The sequence below is a fragment of the Macaca thibetana genome, chromosome 4, assembly GCF_024542745.1.
Source record: "Macaca thibetana thibetana isolate TM-01 chromosome 4, ASM2454274v1, whole genome shotgun sequence".
Lineage (NCBI taxonomy): Eukaryota > Metazoa > Chordata > Mammalia > Primates > Cercopithecidae > Macaca > Macaca thibetana.
The window spans coordinates 132,625,133-132,646,249 of NC_065581.1; the positions used below are offsets into that span (position 1 = coordinate 132,625,133).

Genomic DNA, 21,117 nt, shown 5'->3' on the forward strand with positions numbered 1-21,117 from the left:
AAAAAGGGGTCATGGAAACCCCAACCCAGAGCCATTTGGTCGGAAGATCTGGAGGCCCAGACTTGTTACTGGTGGGAAGGAGGGGGCGGTTTTGTGGGACTGAGCCCTTAGTATGCGGGATCTGATGCTATCTTTGGATAAATAGTGTTTGGATTGAACTGGAAGATAGCCAGCTGATGTCTGCTACAGTCAATTACTTGCTTTCTAGTGGGGAGAAATCCCCACCTACTTGGGGGTAACCAGTCTTTTGTGTTAATTGTTGAGGTGTGAGAGCAGAGGAAAAACGAATAGTTTTTCCTAAATATCAACAAAAGAATTGACATCGTGTTGTAGATACTAAATATGAAAATATGTGCATATATTTTGAGTGGCAATGCAGAGGCCGACTGCCAATCAATCTTTTATCGGACACATGTATGTGGACACACTTTTACACGCTGTGCACATGGCTTTTCAGAGTTCACCGGGTGAAGTGCCAGAGGCCGTGCTCACTCCACTCAGTCCTTGCTCTCCTCTCCTTTTCCCTCGTTTCTGATTCTCTCTGCGTAAGCTGGGCAGGACTTGCTTCTGAGTTCCTCTGGGGGTCTGCTGCCTGGGTTGGGGTGATCACTGCTCTGCTAGCAAAATCCAGAACACTGTGGGTCTTGCTCTGTTCTGGACGGTGCGATGTTATGTTTTCCTTGCAAAAGGCAATCTGCTCCATCTATGCAAATTTGGTTGAAGGAGTCTGGAGGTACCAATTAGGGCTTTTGTCTACACTCAAAGTCATTTCCTTGGAGACAATTCTCCCAGTTTCTACTCTGTGTGAGCAGAAGGGCTGCATTTGGGGACCTTGGCAGGCTGTAGCAGCAGGGTTAAGGATCCAGAGAACCACCCTAGGAGTTGTAGTAGAGGCTGTTGGTGCCTCCCAGGTCCACGTCCTGCTGATGATACTCTACTGCAAGAACTGCACTGTTTCTATTTCTATTTATTTTTCTCTCTTTTTTTTTTTTTTCTTTGAGATGGAGTCTCACTCTGTCACCAAGCTGCAGTGCAATGGCACGATCTCGGCTCAAGACAAACTCCACCTCCCGGGTTCAAGCAATTCTCCTGTCTCAGCCTCCCGAGTAGCTGGGATTACAGGCGCCCCCCACCCCACTCCCTCCATGCCCAGCTAATTTTTGTATTTTTAGTAGAGACGGGGTTTCTCCATGTTGGTCAGGCTTGTCTCAAACTCCTGACCTTCGGTGATCCGCCCGCCTCAGCCTCCCAAAGTGCTGGGATTATAGGCGTGAGCCACCACACCTGGCCGAACTACAGTATTTCATCTGAAGATTTGCTCTCAGCTAGTATAAGCTAGGTAGGCCAGAAAGGCTAGATTCATGTGGCAGTGACATGCTGGAGGAGGGACAGGGTTATTGGTCCCATGATTCAGTCTCAGTCTTTTAGTGAGCCTGTTCCCCCGGGTTTATGAACTTCACTTGGCTTTTTTCTTCTGCCATTAGTTGGCATAAAAACAAGATAGAGCTGAGATTTTCCCTTTCCTCATGTTAAAGATTAGAGTGGCTGGGGTTGGAGTTTTTCCTTCCCCTAGGTGGGTTAGGCTCTGGTAAAATACTTTACTTTGAGGGCAGGCTTTTATTTAGAAGAACAGACCAGAACTCTCAAGGTTGTCCACCCTGAGCCTCCAGCAATTCGTCAATTACAGTTCAAGTGACCCCATGGTACTGGCGCCAGCCATAGAGGACTCTGCTCCCAGTACACTCTTACCCTCTGTGTTTGCCTGTCTCTTCAATTTTGAAGACCGCAGTTTGTCCTGTGATCTCAGTTCTCTGAAGCATCTTAGAAAAGTTGTTGATTTTCATTTGTTTAGCTTTTTTCTTGTTGTGAGCATGGGAAAAATGACTGCCAAGCTCTTTATGAGTTGGACTAGAAACTCCATGGGAGGTTCAATATTTTTAATCTAAGAAGGGCAAATAAGTAATTTTTTAACTTCTTGGCAACTCATCTCAGTTTTAACTTTTATTTCAGTGCTTCCTTTTATAAATTGTTACATAATAATGACATCTGTTTGTGAAATATGTGGTATTCCCACCCACCTGGGCATGAAAAGGCCCTAAGAGGTCAGCAAGCAGTCAGAGAAGCTGGTGTTTACCGGAGACTCAGGAGGACCAGCCAAACACAACCGCTGGGTTACCTTGGCAATTGCAGAATAAATGCAATATAGTTACTAAAGTAAAAAATTAGATATGCATGTTTGCATATTGAATTATAAAAATACCATTCAAAGACAAACAGATCTAAAAATAAAATGGAAAAACATAAACACTAATTCTGTAAATATTACCCTTAATGCACAACTGAAACAAAATTTGCCAACTTAGTATCAAAATCTACGAACAGTTTTTCTATTTGATATAATTTCCCTCTCCTCGCTCTGGATCTCCCTCCCCAGCTCTCAGTATTTTATTTTATTGTTTTTGCTCTCATTCTTCGTACACTTCTGTTGCCTCTGTGATAAGCAGCTTCAAAGTTGGTTCCTAATGTTTTATTGGATAGAATAGAGCAAAAGTGATGAAGTGTTGCTTCCCCGATTACATTACGAAGCATCCGTGGCTTCCTTCTCAAGTGGGTTCACTTGCTCTCTGGGAATCTCTCCTCTAAGGGAATCCAGATACCATACTGCTGGCTGCCCTGTGGTGAGGCTTGCATAACTAGGAACTCATGTCTCTGGGCAGCAGCCAATGAGGACCTGAGCTCTGCTGTCAGCCACATGAGGGAACTTGGAGCTTGGAAGTGAATCCTCCTGGAGTCAAGCCTTGGTGTAACTAGCCTTGGCGGCTGCTTGACTGCAGCCTTGTGAAAGAGACTTTGGGCCAGAGGCACCAGCTAAACTGCCCCTGGATTCCTGACCCACAGAAAGTGGGAGATAATGTATGTTTGCTTTTTGAAGTTGCTGAATTTGGGGATAATTTGTTATATAGCAATAGAAAATGTGTAACTCTTTTGTATTCCTCTTTGTCCTGGCTTCCCCATTTTGAGGAAACAAAAGCAAATCCAAGTGTAGAGCTGAAATATTCACATGAAAATAATAATAAAAGTTTTAAAATTATTTGAACGTCTATGTGCTGACATTCCAAAATATATGAATTCCAAAAATCTATAAGTTGAAGTCCTAACTGCCAGTATCTTAGAATGTAATCTTTTTTGGAAACAGGGTCATTTCAGATCTAGTTAATTAAGATGAAGTTATACTGGAGTACAGTGGGCACTAAATCTAATGGGTCAGATGACTCAGTCTCAGTCTTTTAGTGGCCTGTAGCCCTGGGTTTATGACCTTCACTTGACTTTTTTTTTCTGCCCTTAGTTGGTATAAAAACAAAGGAGGTGGATCACCTGAGGTCAGGAGTTTGAGACCAGCCTGCCCAACATGGCAAAACCCTATCTCAACTAAAAATACAAAAAATTAGCTGGGCATAGTGGCAGGCACCTGTAATCTCAGCTACTTGGGAGGCTGAGGCAGGAGAATCGCATGAACCCGAGAGGTGGAGGCTGCAGTGAGCTGAGATTGTGCCACTGCACTGCAGCCTGGGTGACAAGAGTGAAACTCTGTCTCAAAACAACAACAACAACAAACAACCAACAACAACAACAACGATAAAAGAAGCTAGAGCTGGGATTTTCCTTTTCCTCATGTTAAAGATGAGAGTGGTGTCCTCACAAAAAGGGAAAACTTGGACACAGACACACACATGGGGAGAATATCATATGAAGAGACACAGGGAGAAGGCAGCCATCTATGGGTCAAGGAGAGAGGCCTGGAACACATCCTTCCCTCACTGCCCTCGGGAGGAACCAACTCTGCTGACACCTTCCTCTGGGACTTCCTCTAGCCTCCAGAACCGCGAAACAATAAATTTTTTTATATTTTACACCACCCAGTTTACTGCATTTTGTCAGGCAGCCCTAGCGAAATAATGTACACACAGTTCTTGATTTACTCTTCACAAATTACTGCAATAAGGGAGGGTCCTTTGTTAACTAACCATGCTGTGAAATCATAGAGTTTTCTTAATCAACTTCCATAGTTTATTTTTAAGGTACTAACTCTGGACACCACGTGTCTTCTCTCTATAAATACCAGGACATGCTCTGTGTTTCAGCAGTCATTGGACTTCAGCATGACTACTCAGTTGCCGGCTTGTGTGGCAGTTTTGCTTTTCTATGTCTCAAGAACCAGCTGCCAGGACACTTTCACTGCAGCTGTTTATGAACATGCAGTGATATTGCCCAATGTCACCCTAACACCAGCGTCTCGTGAGGAGGCTTTGGCATTAATGAATCGTAATCTGGACATTTTGGAAGGAGCGATCACATCAGCAGCACAGCAGGTACCATCTCTACCATCTCTCCACTGTACTGGATTCTATGAGAAAGGAGGGGGGTCCTAGGAGACAGGGCCAGTGTCAGGGTCCTTTATACTTTTAGATGACATATGTATCAGAGTAGCCAAGAACCTTTATTTTACAGTTAGAATTCTAGTTTCCTCTCAAAATTAGAGCAAGGGCACTACCCTAACAGTAAGAACAATGTTAAGAAAAGAACAATTTGCTCATTATCAAGAAGCAGCAGACCTTTGAGGAACTGGCCATAAATTCAACGACTTTGTTCCCTTTTTCTGGTACAGATGGAGGATGGAGGATAAATGGATCAGGGACCAGGTGCTATTTTTGGAGTATTAGTGGCCTTCATGTACTCATGTGCTATTAAGGGTTTTCAGGTTTTGGAATAAATTTATAATCTGAAAACAAACAAGTTTTCAATTCCTTGCCAGCATGCATTATATACTTCATACTTCATTCTAATTACAAGATAAAAGTATATGTAATGCATTGTGAGTCCTTAAGTTGAGTGAAGGTTTCAGTTTCAAGTTAATCATACAGTATAAATTGTGGTTTATAGGAATATTATTTTAAAAGCTATTAATAGATTAGGTGTAGACCAGGGATATATGAAGTGCGATAAAAGTCATGGATAAATGTGTATTACATATATCCATAAATATGTATTCTTTTGTGTTGTTGTTGAGACAGGGTTTCACTCTGTCACCCAGGATGGAGTGTAGTGGTGTGATCACGGCTCACTGCAGCCTTGACTTCTCGGGCTCAGGTGATTCTCCCACTATAGCCTCCAGAGTAGCTGGGACCACAGGTGCGTGCCACCGTGCCCAGCTAAGTTTTGTATTTTTTGTAGAGATGGCATTTTGCCATGTTGCCCAGGCTGGACTTGAACTCCTGACCTCAGGTGATCCACCCGCCTTGGGCTCCCATAGTGCTGGGATTACAGGCATGAGCTACTGTGCCTGCCCTATATTCTTATATATACTAATATTTAAAAGGTTATCAGGGGTTCTGATGTTCTTTTTCACCCTTAGTCCAACTATTTCCTTAAAGATCACAGAGCTTTTTAAGGTGACTCTCTAATCAGAAGGTGCCCAGGTTAGCTCAGGCAGTACTTGCAGGCATGGCACAGTTCAAGTAACCAGTTTGTGGCTCCTCTTTTTCTGAGAAGCAGGAATCATGTTTGCAGGGGAAGGCTGGGGCACAGGAGGAAACAAACAGAGCATTTATTAGTCAGTCCTGACACAGGCACAATTATCAGCCAAAGTTCAAGGAGAGGCTTGGTTCCAGGACAAGCTAGGTTTATAGTTAACAACTGCCATAGGAAACAACAATGGCAGGATTAGAAAATTAAAATGCTTGACTAAGTCGGGCGCGGCGGCTCATGCCTGTGATTCCAGCACTTTGGGAGGCTAAGGCGGGCGGATCACCTGAGGTCGGGAGTTCAAGACCAGCCTGATCAATATGGAGAAACCCCATCTCTGCTAAAAATACAAAAATTAGCCAGGCATGGTGGCAGGTGCCTGTGATCCTAGCTACTCATGAGGCTGAGGCAGGAGAATCGCTTGAACCCGGGAGGTGGAGGTTGTGGTGAGCCGAGATAGTGCCATTGCACTCCAGCCTGGGCAACAAGAGCAAAACTCCATCTCAAAAAAGAAAAGAGAGAGAGAGAGAGAGAGAAAATGCGCCACTAGAAGCCCAAACCTCACCATTATGTAACATATCCATGTAACAAACCCGCATATGTACCCTCTGAATCTAAAATTAGAAATAAAGAAAAGCAAAGAAAAATGAAAAGAAACAACACTGCACTGAAAAAAAAGGAAATTAAAAACCTTTGGAAAAGGAAATAAATTATAAAAATATAGAAAACAAAATAAGATTTAAGGGGCGTGGGGGGAAGCCCAAATGGTTGTTACTCTGCCACTCAGTTCCTCAGCTCCTTTTGCAAGTCCCCCTTTTGATTAAGGTGCATTTTTAACAGGGTGCGCATATTATTGTGACTCCAGAAGATGGTATTTATGGCTGGAACTTCACCAGGGACTCTCTCTATCCATACTTGGAGGACATCCCAGACCCTGAAGTAAACTGGATCCCCTGTAATAATCCTAACAGGTAAAGAAACAACTTGTGAAAAATTCACTAGTGAATATCACCTTGATTTACTGGGGAAAACTTTGTTGATGATCATTGCATAGATCCACGATCAACTCTTAAGTCTCAGTATAGCTTATTTTTCATCTACTATGAGTATATTTACTGGGAGAGTAAATATGAATTATGAAGTCACAGAAATCAGAGCTAGAAGGTAGCTTAGAAATCATCACATGTGGGCCGGATGCGGTGGCTCACGCCTGTAAATCCAGCACTTTGGGAGACCGAGGCTGGTGGATCACGAGGTCAGGAGATCGAGACCATGCTGGCTAACATGGTGAAACCCTGTCTCTACTAAAAAAATACAAAAATTATCCGGGTGTGGTGGTGGGTGCCTGTAGTCCCAGCTATTCTGGAGGCTGAGGCAGGAGAATGGCGTGAACCCAGGAGGTGGAGCTTGCAGTGAGCCTAGATCGAGCCACCTCACTGCAGCCTGGGCGACAGAGCGGGACTCAGTCTCAAAAATAAAATAAAATAAAATAAAGAAAATAAAGAAATCATCACATTCAATGTGAACATCTCTGGTCTCTGACTCCTCACCAGTGAACAGAAAAATATTTCCCTGTGTGGGTCTGTGATTTGAAAACTATATGAGTAAATGGCAAAATAGAGTCACATCGGTTTAAGATTAACAGTTTTCTTTTCTCATTGATAAGATAGCTGGTGAGATTAATGTAGTAAAGTCCTTAAAGTGTAAGCTGATTGTAACCTAAGAGGTGATATGCCAGGATTGTAAGTGGTTTAAGTCAGGTCTAGACTAAAGAGATATTAAGTATGATGAAAGCAGCACTATTAATTTTAATGTAAGGAAACCAACATCTTATACACCTAAGAAAATCATGTCGGTTCACATACTTCTTTCTGAATACACAAGGCTAAAATTGTTTTAGGAATTCCTCTTTTGGAACTATTCTCAAAACCACACAATGCCAGTTAGAATGGTGATCATTAAAAAGTCAGGAAACAACAGATGCTGGAGAGGATGTGGAGAAAGAGGAACGCTTTTACACTGTTGGTGGGAGTATAAATTGATTCAACCATTGTGGAAGACAGTGTGGTGATTCCTTAAGGATCTAGAACCACAAATACCATTTGACTCAGCAATCCCATTACTGGGTATATACCAAAGGATCATAAATCATTCTACTATAAAGACACATGCACACGCATGTTTACTGCGGCACTATTCACAATAGCAAAGACTTGAAACCAACCCAAATGCCCATCAATGGTAGACTGGATAAAGAAAACGTGGCACATAACACCATGGAACACTATGCAGCCATATAGAAGAATGAGTTCATGTGCTTTGCAGGGACATGGATGAAGCTGGAAACCATCATTCTCAGCAAACTAACACAGGAACAGAAAACCAAACACTGCATGTTCTCACTCATAGGTGGGAGTTGAACAATGAGAACACATGGACACAGGGAGGGGAACATCACACACCAGGGCCTATCAGGGTGTGGGGGGCTAAGGGAGGGATAACATTAGGAGAAATACCTAATGTAGATGATGGGTTAGTGGGTGCAGCAAACCACCATGGCACATATATACCTATGTAACAAACCTGCACGTTCTGCACATGTATCTCAGAACTTAATGTATAATAATAATAATAATAATAGGAAAAAACCACAGAAACTGGCTGGGTGCGATGGCTCACGCCTGTAAGTCTAGTACTTTGGGAGGCCGAGGTGGGAGGATCACCTGAGGTCAGGAGTTCGAGACCAGCCTGGCCAATTTGGCAAAACCCCATCACTACTAAAAATACAAAAATTAGTGGGGCGCAGTGGTGGGCACCTATAATCTCAGCTACTTGGGAGGCTGAGGCAGGGAGAACTGCTTGAACCTGGGAGGCAGAGGTTGCAGTAAGCCAAGATAGTGGCACTGCACTCCAGCCTGGGTGACAGAGCTAGACTCTGTCTCAAACAAACAAACAAACCAACCCACAAAAACTACTTACAGAGACACCTTGATTTTGATAAGATGGATTTTGACAAATTCCAGTGTTATATATCATAATCATGTACTCTATTCTTTTTTTTTTTTTTTTTTTTTTTTTTGAGACGAAGTCTCGCTCTGTCGCCCAGGCTGGAGTGCAGTGGCCGGATCTCAGCTCACTGCAAGCTCTGCCTCCCAGGTTCACGCCACTCTCCTGCCTCAGCCTTCCGAGTAGCTGGGACTACAGGCGCCCGCCACCTTGCCCGGCTAGTTTTTTGTATTTTTTTTAGTAAAGACGGGGTTTCACCGTGTTAGCCAGGATGGTCTCGATCTCCTGACCTCGTGATCCTCCCGTCTTGGCCTCCTAAAGTGCTGGGATTACAGGCTTGAGCCACCATGCCCAGCATACTCTATTCTTATTTAATTGTATCATAATTATTTATTATTTAATCATGTCATATGTCAGTGCTTTAGTTTCTAGAAGGCAAGCACTCTATTATTACTTCCACTATGAACTGAATTGACTTATTTCCAAATGGCCTTTCCCTACAACCTCATCTCCAAGGGCCTCCTGAACATCCCCACAAGGATGTCCCATTCACTTCATTTCAAGGAACCCAGTCGCCCCTTTATGTTTTCCATCAACTAATGATGTCTGAATTTCTTGCCTCCTTAATTCTCTCACTCTCTCCACTTTTTTTTTTTTTTTTTTTCCGAGAGAGAGACTCTGTGTCACCCAGGCTGGAGTGCAGTGGCATGATCTCAGCTCACTGCAACCTCTATCCCCCAGGTCCAAGCAATTCTCATGCCTCAGCCTCCTGAGGATGACAAGTGTGAGCCACAACGCCCAGCTAGTTTTTCGTATTTTCAGTAGAGACAGGTTTCACCATGTTGGCCAGGCTGGTCTTGAACCCCCGGCCTCAAGTGATCCACCTGCTCGGCCTCCCAAAGTGCTGGGATTACAGGTATGAGCCATCACACCCAGCTGCCTTAATTTATTAACTCTGCAATTTTTTTTGACTACCTATTATGTCTAGACATTGTTCTTGGCAATGAAGTGAACAAAACAGATTAAAAATTCCTGTCCTCTTGAAATTTATATTCTAGTGTGGGGAGGTAATACATTTTTTTAAAAAGATAATTATCTATCTATCATCTATCTATCTATCTTTATATAGATATCTTTCATCTGTCTACCTATCTACGATATGAGGTGGAAGTAAATGTTATGGAAAAAATAAAGTGGGGAAGGTGAATAGGGTGGCAAGCATGGGGCTGAAATTTTTAAAAGGTCATCAGAGGGCATCGCAGTGAGATTTCAGTGAAGACCTGAAAGAAATGAGGCGACAGATCATATGAGTACCCAAGAAAAGTGCATTCCAGGCTGAGGGAATTCTAAATTCCAGGATCCTGTGGTGAGAGTATGTGTCTAACCTATGGAACAGAAAAAGGGTTAGTGTGGTTACAGTGATGTGACAGAAGAGGAGAAAAGCAGGAAATAGAGGCAGAAGGGCAGGAGGATTGCAATGTAGAGAATAGATTCCAGGGTATAGGTCACCAAAGAAGCAGAGGACAGTTAAAAAGCTGTTGTGATAATTTTGGCAGAGAGATGATGGTGTCTGAGATCAAGAGACGGTAGACGTTTAGGTATTGAGAAGTGGACAGATTCCGAATAAAGTCTGAAAGTAGCACTGGCAGGTTTTGCTGAAAGACTGGATGTAGGATGTGAGAGAAAGGGAGGACTCAATATCCTTCCCTGCTCTCATAGAATCATATCTCATCCTATTGAGTATGTTTGAAGTATGCACAGAGTCGATTGCTTCCTCTTCTCATAGACACCAAACTTTTGGGACCACATCACCTCTTAGACTGAGTGTTAAAGGAACAGGCTGTCATCACTCTTCTTTTTTATTTAATTAATTTATTTAGCATTTATATGTCATATCATTCCAGAAGGATTTGAAGTTTCTAATTATATCTAATATAATTAAAAATAGGATAGTTTAGTCTTAACAACAAACTAGAAACCATATGAATAGAGGAAGCAGTTGTTATGAGGCATCATGGTTAAGAGCTGCTCATTACAATTGGACATTAAGTATAGTTCTAAGAGTTTCTGAGCAGTTAAGAGAAGTACAATTTTGTTCAGACATTTTCATTGCATCATAGAAGAAAGTTTGCATATTTCTTCAGTGACAAACTATGTCTAATAACCTAACTTAAAGATGAATTTACTTATTCAACTTTTTTCTGTTAATTATTTTATTCTTAACTTTCATGGGTACGTAGTAGATGTATATATTTACAGGGTACACGAGATGTTTTGATGTTTGTACACAGGCATGCAATGGTAATAATCACATCATGAAGAATGGGGTTTCCATCCCCTCCAGCATTTATCCTTTGTATTACTAACCATTCAATTATACTCTTCTAGGTCTTTTAAAATGTACAATTATTATTGATTATAGTCACCCTGCTGTGCTATCGAATACTAGACCTTATTCATTCATTTTAACTATTTTTTTTGTACCCATTAATCTCACTTTCTCCCCCACCCCTCCCCTAACTACCCTTCCCAGCCTCTGGTAACCATCTTTCTATTCTCTATCTCCATGGGTTCAATTGTTTGATTTTTAGATCCCACAAATAAGTGAGAACATGTGATGTTTGTCTTTCTGTGCCTAACTTATGTTATTTCACATAACCTAATTATCTCCAGTTCCATTCATATTGTTGCAAATAACTGAATCTCATTCTTTTTGTGGCTGCATAGTACTTTATTCTGTGCATGTACCACATGGTTGTTTCCAAATTTTGGCTATGTGAACAGAGTTGCAATGAACATGAAAGTGTAGATATCTTTTCTATATACTGATTTCCTTTTTGAGGGGCATATACCCAGCAGTGGGATTGCTGGATCATATGGTAGCTCCATTTTTAGTGTTTTGAGAAACCTCCAAACTGTTCTCCACAGTGACCGTACTAATTTACATTCCCACTAACAGCATACGAAGATTCCCTTTTCTCCACATCCTCACCAGCAATTTTAACCGGTGCGAGATGATATAATTGTAGTTTTGATTTGCTTTTTTACTTTCTTATTTTTTTTTTTTTTTTTTTTTGCAACAGAGCCTCACTCTTGCCACCCATGCTGGAGTGCAATTGGTGCGATCTCAGCTCACTGCAACCTCTGCCTCCTGGGTTCAAGTGATTCTTCTGCCTCAGCCTCCTGAGTAGCTGGGATTACAGGCGCCCGCCACTACACCCAGCTAATTTTTGTATTTTGAATAGAGACGAGGCTCCACCATGTTGGCCAGACTGGTCTCGAACTCTGAACTCAGGTGATCCGCCCGTCTAGGCCTCCCAGAGTGCTGGGATTACAGGCGCGAGCCACCGTGCCCTTGTTGATTTGCATTTTTCTGATGATCAGTGATGGTGAACACCTTTTCATATGCCTGTTTGCCATTTGTATAACTTCTTTTGAGAAAAGTCTATTCAAATCGTTTGCCCATTTTTTAATTGGATTATTTGATTTTTTTCCTATAGAGTTGTTTTAGCTTCTTATATATTCCGGTTATTAATCCCTTGTCAGATGGGTAGTTTGCAAATATTTTATCCCATTCTGTGGGTTGTCTCTTAACTTTCTTGATAGTTTCCCCTGCTATGCAGAGACTTTTTACCTTCATGTGATTCCATTTGTCCATTTTTACTTTAGTTACCTGTGCCTGTGAGGTATTACTCAAGAAATCTTTGTTCAGACCAATGTCCTAGAGAGTTTCCCCAAAGTTTTCTTTTAGTAGTTTCATAGTTTGAGGTCAAATATTTAAATCTATAATTCATTTTTATTTATATGGTGAGAGATAGGGGTCTACTTTCATTCTTCTGCCTGTGGATATCCAGTTTTCCCAGCACCATTTATTGAAGAGACTGTCCTTTTCCCAATATATGCTCTTGGCATCGTTGTTGAAAATGAGTTCACTGTAGATGATTAGATTTATTTGTGGGTTCTCTATTCTGTTTCATTGGTCTATGTGTCCGTTTTTATGCCAGTACCATGCTGTTTTGGTTACTAGAGCTCTGTAGTATAATTTAAAGTCAGGTAATGTCATTTCTCCAGTTTTTTTCTTTTCGCTCAGGATGGCTTTGGCTATTCTGGATCTTCTGTGGTTCCACATAAATTTTAGAATTCCTTTTCTATTTCTGTGAAGAATGTCATTAGTATTTTGATGGAGATTGCACTGAATCTGTACAATGCCTTGGATAATATGGGCATTTTAACAATATTGATTCTTCCAATCCATGAACATGGAATATCTTTCCATGTTTTGTGTCCCTTTCAATTTCTTACATCAATGCTTTACATACTTCATTTTAGAGAGCTTTCACTTCTTTGGGTAAGTTAATTCTTAGGTATTGTATTTTATTGATAGCTATTATAAATGCTATTCCTTTCTTGATTTCTTTTTCAGATTGCTTGCTCTTGGCACATAGAAATGCTACTGATTTTTGTATGTTGATTTTGTTGTCTGCAACTTTACTGAATTTGTTTACCAGTTCTATTAGTTTTTCGGTGGAGTCTTTAGGTTTTTCCAAGTATAGGATAATAGCATCTGCAAACAAAAATAATTTTACTTCTTTCCTTCCAATTTGGATGTCTTTTATTTCCTTCTCTTGTCTGATTACTTTAGTGAGGACATCTACTACCACGTTGAATAATAGTGGTGAAAAGGGACATCCTTGTCTGTTCCAGATCTTAGAGGAAAGCTTTCAGTTTTTCCTCATTCAGTATGATACTAGCCATGGGTTTGTCATAAATGGCTATTATTGTGTTGAAGTATGTTCCTTCTATACCCAGTTATTGAGGGTTTTTATTATGAAGGAATGATGAATTTTATCAAATATTTTTTCAGTGTCAATTGAAATGATCATACGGTTTTTGTTCTTCATTCTGTTGATATGATGCATCACATCAACTGATTTGTGTATGTTGAGCCATCCTTGCACCCTTGGGATAAATCCGACTTGGTCATGATGAATAATTTTTTAATGTGTTTTTGCATTTGGTTTGCTAGTATTTTGTTGAGGATCTTTGCATCAATGTTCATCAATAATTTTGGGCTGTAGTTTTCTTTTTTATGTGTCTTTGGTTTTGGTGTCAGGGCAATACTAGCCTCATTAAATGAGTTTGGAAGTATTCCCTTCTCTAATTTTTGGAATAGTTTGAATAGGATTGGGATTAGTTCTTTAACTGTTTGGTAAAATTCAACACCGAAGCCATTAAGTCCTGGGCTTTTCTTTGCCGGGAGAACTTTTATTACAGTTTCAATCTTATTATTTGTTACTGGTCTATTCAGGTTTTGGATTTCTTCATGGTTCAATCTTGGGAGGTTGTATGTGTCTAGGAATTTATTCATGTCTTCTAGGTTTTCCAATTTATTGGTATATAGTTGCTCATAGTAATCTCTAATGATCTTGAGAATTTCTGCAGTATTGGTTATAATGTCTCACTTTTCAACTCTGAGTTTATTTGTCCTCTCTCTTTTTTCTTAATCTCACTAAAAGTCAATTTTGTTTATCTTTTCAAAAAACCAACTTTTTGTTTCGCTGTTCTTTTGTATTTTTTTATTTCAATTTCATTTATTTCTGTTCTGATGTTTATTATTTTTCTTCTACTAATTTCAGATTTGGTTTGCTCTTCTTTTTATAGTTTTTAAATGCATCATTATGCTGTTTATTTGAAGGTTTTCTTCTTTGTTAATGTAGGTACTTATATCTACAAACTTTCCTCTTAGACTGATTTTGCTGTATCCTGTAGGTTTTGGTATGTTGCATTTCCATTTCCATTAGTTTCAATAAAATTTTTAACGCTCTTCTTAATTTCTTCATTAACCCACTGGTAATTCAGGAGCACATTCTTTAATTTCCATATGTTTGTATAGTTTTCAAAATTCCTTTTGCTATCGATTTCTAGTATTATTTCATTGTGGTTAGAGAAGATACTTGATATGATCTCAATTTTTTAAAAATGTTTTAAGATTTGCTTTGTGACCAAGCATATGGTCTCTTCTTGAGAATGATCCATGTGTGGAGAAAATGTTTATTCTGTAGCCATTGGATGAAATTTTCTGTAACTATCTATTAGGTCAGTTGGTCTATAATGCAGATTAAGTCCAATGTTTCTTTATTGTTTTTCCCTCCAGATGATCTGTCCAGTGTTGAAAGTGGGATGTTGAAATCTCCAGCTATTGTTGCATTGGGGTCTATCACTCTCTTTAGCTCTAATAATATTTCCTTTATATATCTATGTGCTCAAGTGTTAGGTGCATATGTATTTACAATTGTTGTATCTTCTGACTGAATTGACCTCTTTATCATTATATAATTAATTTCTTTGTCTCTTTTTATGGTTTTTGTCCTAAAAACTATTCTGTCTGATAAAAATGTAGCCACTCCTGCTCCTTTGGTTTTCCACTTGCATGGAATATCTTTTGCTATCCCTTTATTTTCAGTCTATGCATGTCTTTATAAGTGAAGTGTGTTTCTTGTACACAACAGGTCATTGCCTTTTATTTGTTTTTAATCCATTCAGCCACTCAATGTCTTTTGATTGGAGAGTTTAGTCCATTTACATTTAATGTTTTATTGTTAAGTAAGGAAATACTCCTGACATTTTGTTTTTTGTTTTCTGGTTGTTTTGTGGTATTGTCTTCTTTGCTTCCTTCCTGTCTTCCTTTTTGTGAAGGTGTTTTTTCTCTGATGGTATGTTTTAATTTTTGCTTTTTATTTTTTGTGTCTCTGTTGTAGGTTTTTTGATTTGATGTTATCATGCAGTTTGCAAATAACAACTTATAATTCTTATTTTAAACTGATGACAACTTAACATTGATCGCATAAACAAACAAGCAAAAACTAATAAAAGCTCCATACTTTAACTTCATCCCCCATACTTTTTAATTTTTAAAATTTCTATTTATATCTTATTATGTTATCTATACCTTAAAAAGCTTTTCTCGTTATTATTTTTGATTGGTTCATATTTTAGTTTTTCTACTCAAGATATGAGAAGTTTACGTCACAATTATAGGTTATAATACTCCATGTTTGCCTATGTACTTACTATTACCAGTGAGTTTTGTACCTTCAGATGCTTTCGTATTGGTTATTGACGCTCTTTTCTTTCAGTTTGAAGAAATTTCTTTAGCATTTCTTATAGGAAACGGCAGTGGGTTCTTTTCTGGCCCACAGTGGGTCTAGAAATGCCACCCAGGAACTAAGTCTTGGAATTGAGAACTTTAGGATTCTGCTTGGTGCTTTATGTTACTGTGGCTAAGTTGGTACCCAATTTGTAAGACAAAGTCCTTTTACTCTTCCCTCTCCTTTCGTGAAGCAGGAGTCTCACCCCATGGCCACCACAGCTGGGAAGGTGCTAGGTCACACCTGAAGCCAGCATGGTACTTGGACTCACCCAAGGCTTGTAGTGAGTACTGCCTGGCTATCACTGATGTTTATTCAAGGCCCAAGGACTCTTTAGTTAGCAGGTGATGAATCTTGCCAGGACTAGGACCTTCCATTCAAGGCAGAAAGTTCCCTTATAGCCCAGTGTATGTCTAGAAATGTCATCAGGGAGCTAGGACCTGGGTTGGGGGCTTCAGTACTCTGTTTGGTGCTTTATTTTACTGTGGGTGAGCTGTTATCCAAGTTGCAAGACAAAGTCCTTTCTATGCTCCTCTCTTCTTTTTTAAGGTAGAGAGATGGAGTTTCTCTCTCAAAGCTGTGAGCTGTGCTGCCTGGAATTGGAGGAGGGGTGATGCAAGCACTCCTTTGACCACTCCAGCTGGTGTCTCACTAGGTTATGGCACTCCAAGGCTACTGGTTCGGAGCTCAGTACAGCACTAGGACTTGCCTAGGAATTGTAGTCCTTGTGGCTTAAATCAGTGGTCCCCAACATTTTTGGCACCAGGGACTGGTTTTGTGGAAGACAATTTTTTAATGGGCAGGGTGGAGGATGGTTTCTGGGTAAAACTGTTCCATCTCAGATCGTCAGACATTAGTTAAATTCTCATAAGGAGCATACAACCTAGATTCCTCAGATGCACAGTTCGCAACAGGCTTCCACTCCTATGAGAATCTAATGCTGCAACTGATCTGACAGGAGGCGGAGCTCAGGCAGTAATGCCACTCACCTCCTGCTGTGCAGCCGGTTTCTAACAGGCCACCGACTGGTACTGCTGTGCAGCCCAATTCCTAATAGGTCACAGTCTGTGGCTTACGGATTGGGAACCCCTGGCCTAGACTGCCTTTCGAGTTTATTTAGAACCGCAGAGAACTTTAACCCACACTGGTGATGCTTGGTGGAACTCAGGTTCTGACTGCTGGGAAGGACAATTCCCCTCTGGCTAGAGCTGTTCTAAATGTGCCCTCTGTGGGCACTGGCTGAATTCTGTGCCATGTTGCTTTCTGCTGTTACACGGCATCACTGACTTCCAGTGCAAAGTCCCACAATCACTGTACTTTCCTTCTCCCAAGGGCACAAATTTTCTCTCCACACCATGTGGTGACCTGGAGGATGGGGGAGAGTGGTGTTGGCAATTAAAGACTTTCTTTCCTACCTTCTTCAGTGCCTCTTGTCTTGATATGATTTTAAAACAAAGTATTGTGATTACTCTTCTGATTTTTGGTTCTTATGAAGGTGCTTTCTTGTGTGGATGGTTGTTCAGTTTGGTGATCCTGCAGGAAGACAATCGCTGGAAGGTTCTATTTGGCCATCTTGCCCTGCTTCCTCCTCATCCTTTATTTCTTTCTCTTGCCGATTGCTCTGGCTAGGACTTCCAGTACAATGTCAAATAGAAGTGGTGAAGGTGGGCTTCCTTGTCTTGTTACAGTTCTTAGAACAAAGGCTTTCAGCTTTTCCCCATTCCCTAGGATGTTAGCTGTGGGTGGTGACATAAATGCCATATATAGCCTTTATTATGGTGAGGTATGTTCCTTCTGTATAATAAAGTGCACATCTCTGAATTATGTATTACTTGCATGGTGGGTGCCAAGAAACTATTTATACTGCCTAGAATATTAACCTTTATTATGCCTAAAGAGTTCGTTAGTCAAATGTTGGTTTTGATGTAGACCTCATAATTTAAAATTCAACATTTAAATTAAATAGTTTAGCATTTTTTAATACCACCTAAATACAATATATTGATATAATCTAGAAAGTTAGATCAATGTTAGAAATGAAGTTTCACGGTGTACCTTTCCAGACTCATCATTAGCATTTCATATTTTTACTTTTAGCTTCGATTTGAATGTTTCACAGATGAATTTAAATCTACACATGGTTACACCATAGCATAATATTAATAGGCAGTTCCCCTAAATTTGGGAACATCGCCTTAATGTAGTTGTGATGTTTTGAGGCTTCATAGTTTAAGCCCATTATGCTATTATGGAGTCTATAGAGCAGAGTTATGGGGAAAGGCTTCAGAGAAGAGCTTTTTGTTGCTACTATAACCTTATTTACAGAAACAACAAAAAACCCAAACTTATTTGAAGTCTGCTTAAATATTACTGTTAAATGTGAAGTATTTATATCTAAGATTCATAATCATATGAATGTCAACATTTAGTTTTGAGTAGAAAAAGATAAATCATTACTGTGGGTTAAGAAATTTAAATGGCGATGCGTGAGGGAGCTCGTAGCATGTCCATTCCACCCTTTCCATCTCCACCCTCCCCAGAGTTTCTTCCCCAGGGTGCCCTGCTTGTTGCTTTATTTTGGTATCTCCAAGATGGTTGGAGATACCTGTCCGGCCTCTGGTGTTCTGCGTGGGGTCTTGTCTTCTTCCCATTCCACTCAGGCTCAACTCCAGACTGGAACATGGTTTGGGAAGCAGTGGGGATAGCCAAGATGGTTGTCAGTGGGTGGCCCAGCAGTTCCTGTCCCAGGAGTGGCCACAGACCAGGAGTAGTGGTGGCTGTGCATGTGGCCAGCCTGCTGCCATTGTCTCATCCTTGTCAGGGCCCTCTCTTTCACCTTACAGCATCTGAGGGGCACAGAGAGGGTTGGGGCCGACAATGCCCCTGCAAATTTTTTTAAAATAAAATTTAGATGACAAGTATATATCATATATGCAGTGACCAAGCATATAACTACTTTACAGTCATCTAACTGCTGTAGCAATGATATGTAACTACAGTGTCAAAACACCCTGACAGTTTTCGGAAACCCAAAGTGGAGACCATCTGCCATATCTTACTTTTTCTTTAGGTACAATACCCACATTCATATTCATTTTGCTTACACATGAATAGTTTCAAATCTGTTCACATATGGTTTAAAGTTTTTGTCCCTATTGTCTTAACTCAGGCTTGTGTAACTTAAAATGAGCCTGAGTGTGGGTCTACATACAGCAAGATGTGCAATAAAAACACAATTTTAGTGCTACTTTCAAAATTCATGCTATTAAGAAGGATGCTGTTTTCAAAGCTGAAAAGATCATGAAATGGCTGACTTACATATCAGAGGTTGGATAATTCCTTACTATTGAGGTGTTATAGTTTCTATGTAGTAAATGTCTTCAAATATTAACTGAAAGATCAGTGAAGTATTTTCTCCTTTGTAATTCCAACTTCATTTTGTTTATTCTGAAGATAATTAATATTTTAATTGCAAAAGAAATTATAGCATTGGAAAATTTTCTCTATATGGAGAATAACAATGAACTAAATTTACCAATTAGGGAACCATTTCAGGAATTGTTGGTCGGTGAATTTTTCTGCAGTAACTATGTTTCAGTTGCAATGCAGTATGCCCAGAAACAATCCATTTCAACTTCCGAATGTTTGATTTGGAAAACTTGTTTGATGAGTATTCAGTTAAACACTTGGATACAAGCCCTTTCCAGAAGGTCACATCTCTACCATTTATTTTGGAATGTTTCTGAAGACATTCTACTCATTTTATTAACTCTACATACTTCTGCTTTTGGATCTCCAATATGACTATAGACAATATCAACACAGAAGGCTTTGATTTAGACTCTAAAGGTTAGAGCTTTTGATCTTGACATGCCCTAAGTTGGGCTTCCAGTCAAAATTGAGGTCACTTCTCCTTTCAAATGGCAAGTTCTCTTGAATGAGTGCATAGTGGAGTTGCAGAAATTGAAAGGCAGTAGCAGCTTTCACTTTACATTACACCTTCTCCAATACAATCTTTTCCATTCTCATCAAGTCTGAAACTGTGAACCTTTATTCACTTATTTGGAATACATCCGTTGCCAATGGGACATTCCCTTCCTCTTCTATTGATTTTACAGCCAAATAGAAGCAGCTCAGTCCAACACATCCAAGGTGCTTGGACTGTACTTTCATTTAACACAGGAATCTGTCCAGTAAATTCACAGAGAAAATGCCTTTATGTTAAAGTCAAATAACTGAGTTAGACTAGCATCTTGTACTTCAAAGTCCTGTAGCCTTGCAATCATTCTGAGGCTATTGTCTATCATGTGCAAATTCAATTGTCTCAAGCCACAGATCTTTAACTGACATCCAGACTTCTGTTCCAACAGGGCATTCAGCTGGTGTAGCAGTTTCTGAGAGTCAGGTGTCAGTACCTCTATCATCTTGATAGTGACTGGGGCTCAGTGGTAACCACCCTTCTTGGGCCTGCCCTCATCTCACCTCACGAAATCCAATCTCAGAGGCCTAGGAAACAAAGCAAAGGGAGAGGCCCAGGGAGCGGGAGCCTTCCTGGGTGAATGTCTCTGCACAGCCACCAAGATCATATTGCCCTCATCAGGGTCAGCTTGGAGCTGAAGGGCTGAAAAGGCATTTTGATATTTCATTGCGTATTATTTCATACTGTTATTTCAGAATTTTGTGTGCACATATTGTTTCTTCAGTAAGTCTAATGCTTTATAAGCATAGTAACCACATCTGACATTTCCATGTCTCGCACATTGTGTGCTTGGACAGCTCTGCCTGGAATATTCTTCCCCCGGTTGCCCACATGTCTAATATAGTGCTTTGTGTTGTGTCAAAACCTAATGCATATTTGTTGAATATTTAACACGTGCTGATTTTAGGTTAGTAAATGTCTTTTCTATAATTGATGATTTTTGTTATACCTAGAGATTGAACACTTTGAAAGCAGCCTTAGAAAATGCATTTCAATTATTCTTTTTCACCCCCTCCTTCTGTGCCCAGTACAAAACTCTGCATGGATTAAGAACTTGGTAAATATTACAGATGAAGCAACAGGCAGATTTCAGGCACACATAAGCAAATTGAATTTTTAAACCCTCAATCAGGACATGTGGTTTAATTTTGGAGCATTTTATGTATATGCCAAACAGCCTGAGAAATGTAGCTTGAATTGAAATATATTAGAATACATGAAGACGAATAGAGACAGTAGGAAAATATGTTTGTCATCAGAACTGTTTCAGAAATCCAGAACACCAACCTACCTATTCCACCACTTCAGGTGATCCAAAAAGACTGGGAGTAAACATGTTTTGAGTGGTTCAATGTGTTGTAATTTATATCTATGCATTTCAGATATTAATTGAAACAAAGGTGGGTTAAACTATTGAATGGTTGTTCTGTCTTATAAACACATTTAAATAATACTTTTCTA

The 21,117-nt window shown here is 40.0% G+C and overlaps 1 protein-coding gene and 1 pseudogene across 1 annotated transcript in view; one reads left to right on the forward strand and one right to left on the reverse strand.

The window, feature by feature from the left end:
• Positions 1 to 4,055: 4,055 nt before the first annotated feature.
• VNN1 (vanin 1) overlaps positions 4,056 to 21,117 on the forward strand; it is a 36,969-nt gene continuing 19,907 nt past the window's right edge. Inside the window, exons 1-2 of the mRNA XM_050788004.1 lie at positions 4,056 to 4,370; positions 6,364 to 6,494. Of these exons, the coding sequence (XP_050643961.1) occupies positions 4,161 to 4,370; positions 6,364 to 6,494 (341 nt within the window). The 5' untranslated portion in view covers positions 4,056 to 4,160. The remainder of the gene's footprint in view (positions 4,371 to 6,363; positions 6,495 to 21,117) is intronic.
• Positions 19,216 to 20,101, reverse strand: LOC126952886 (cyclin-G1-like; annotated as a pseudogene).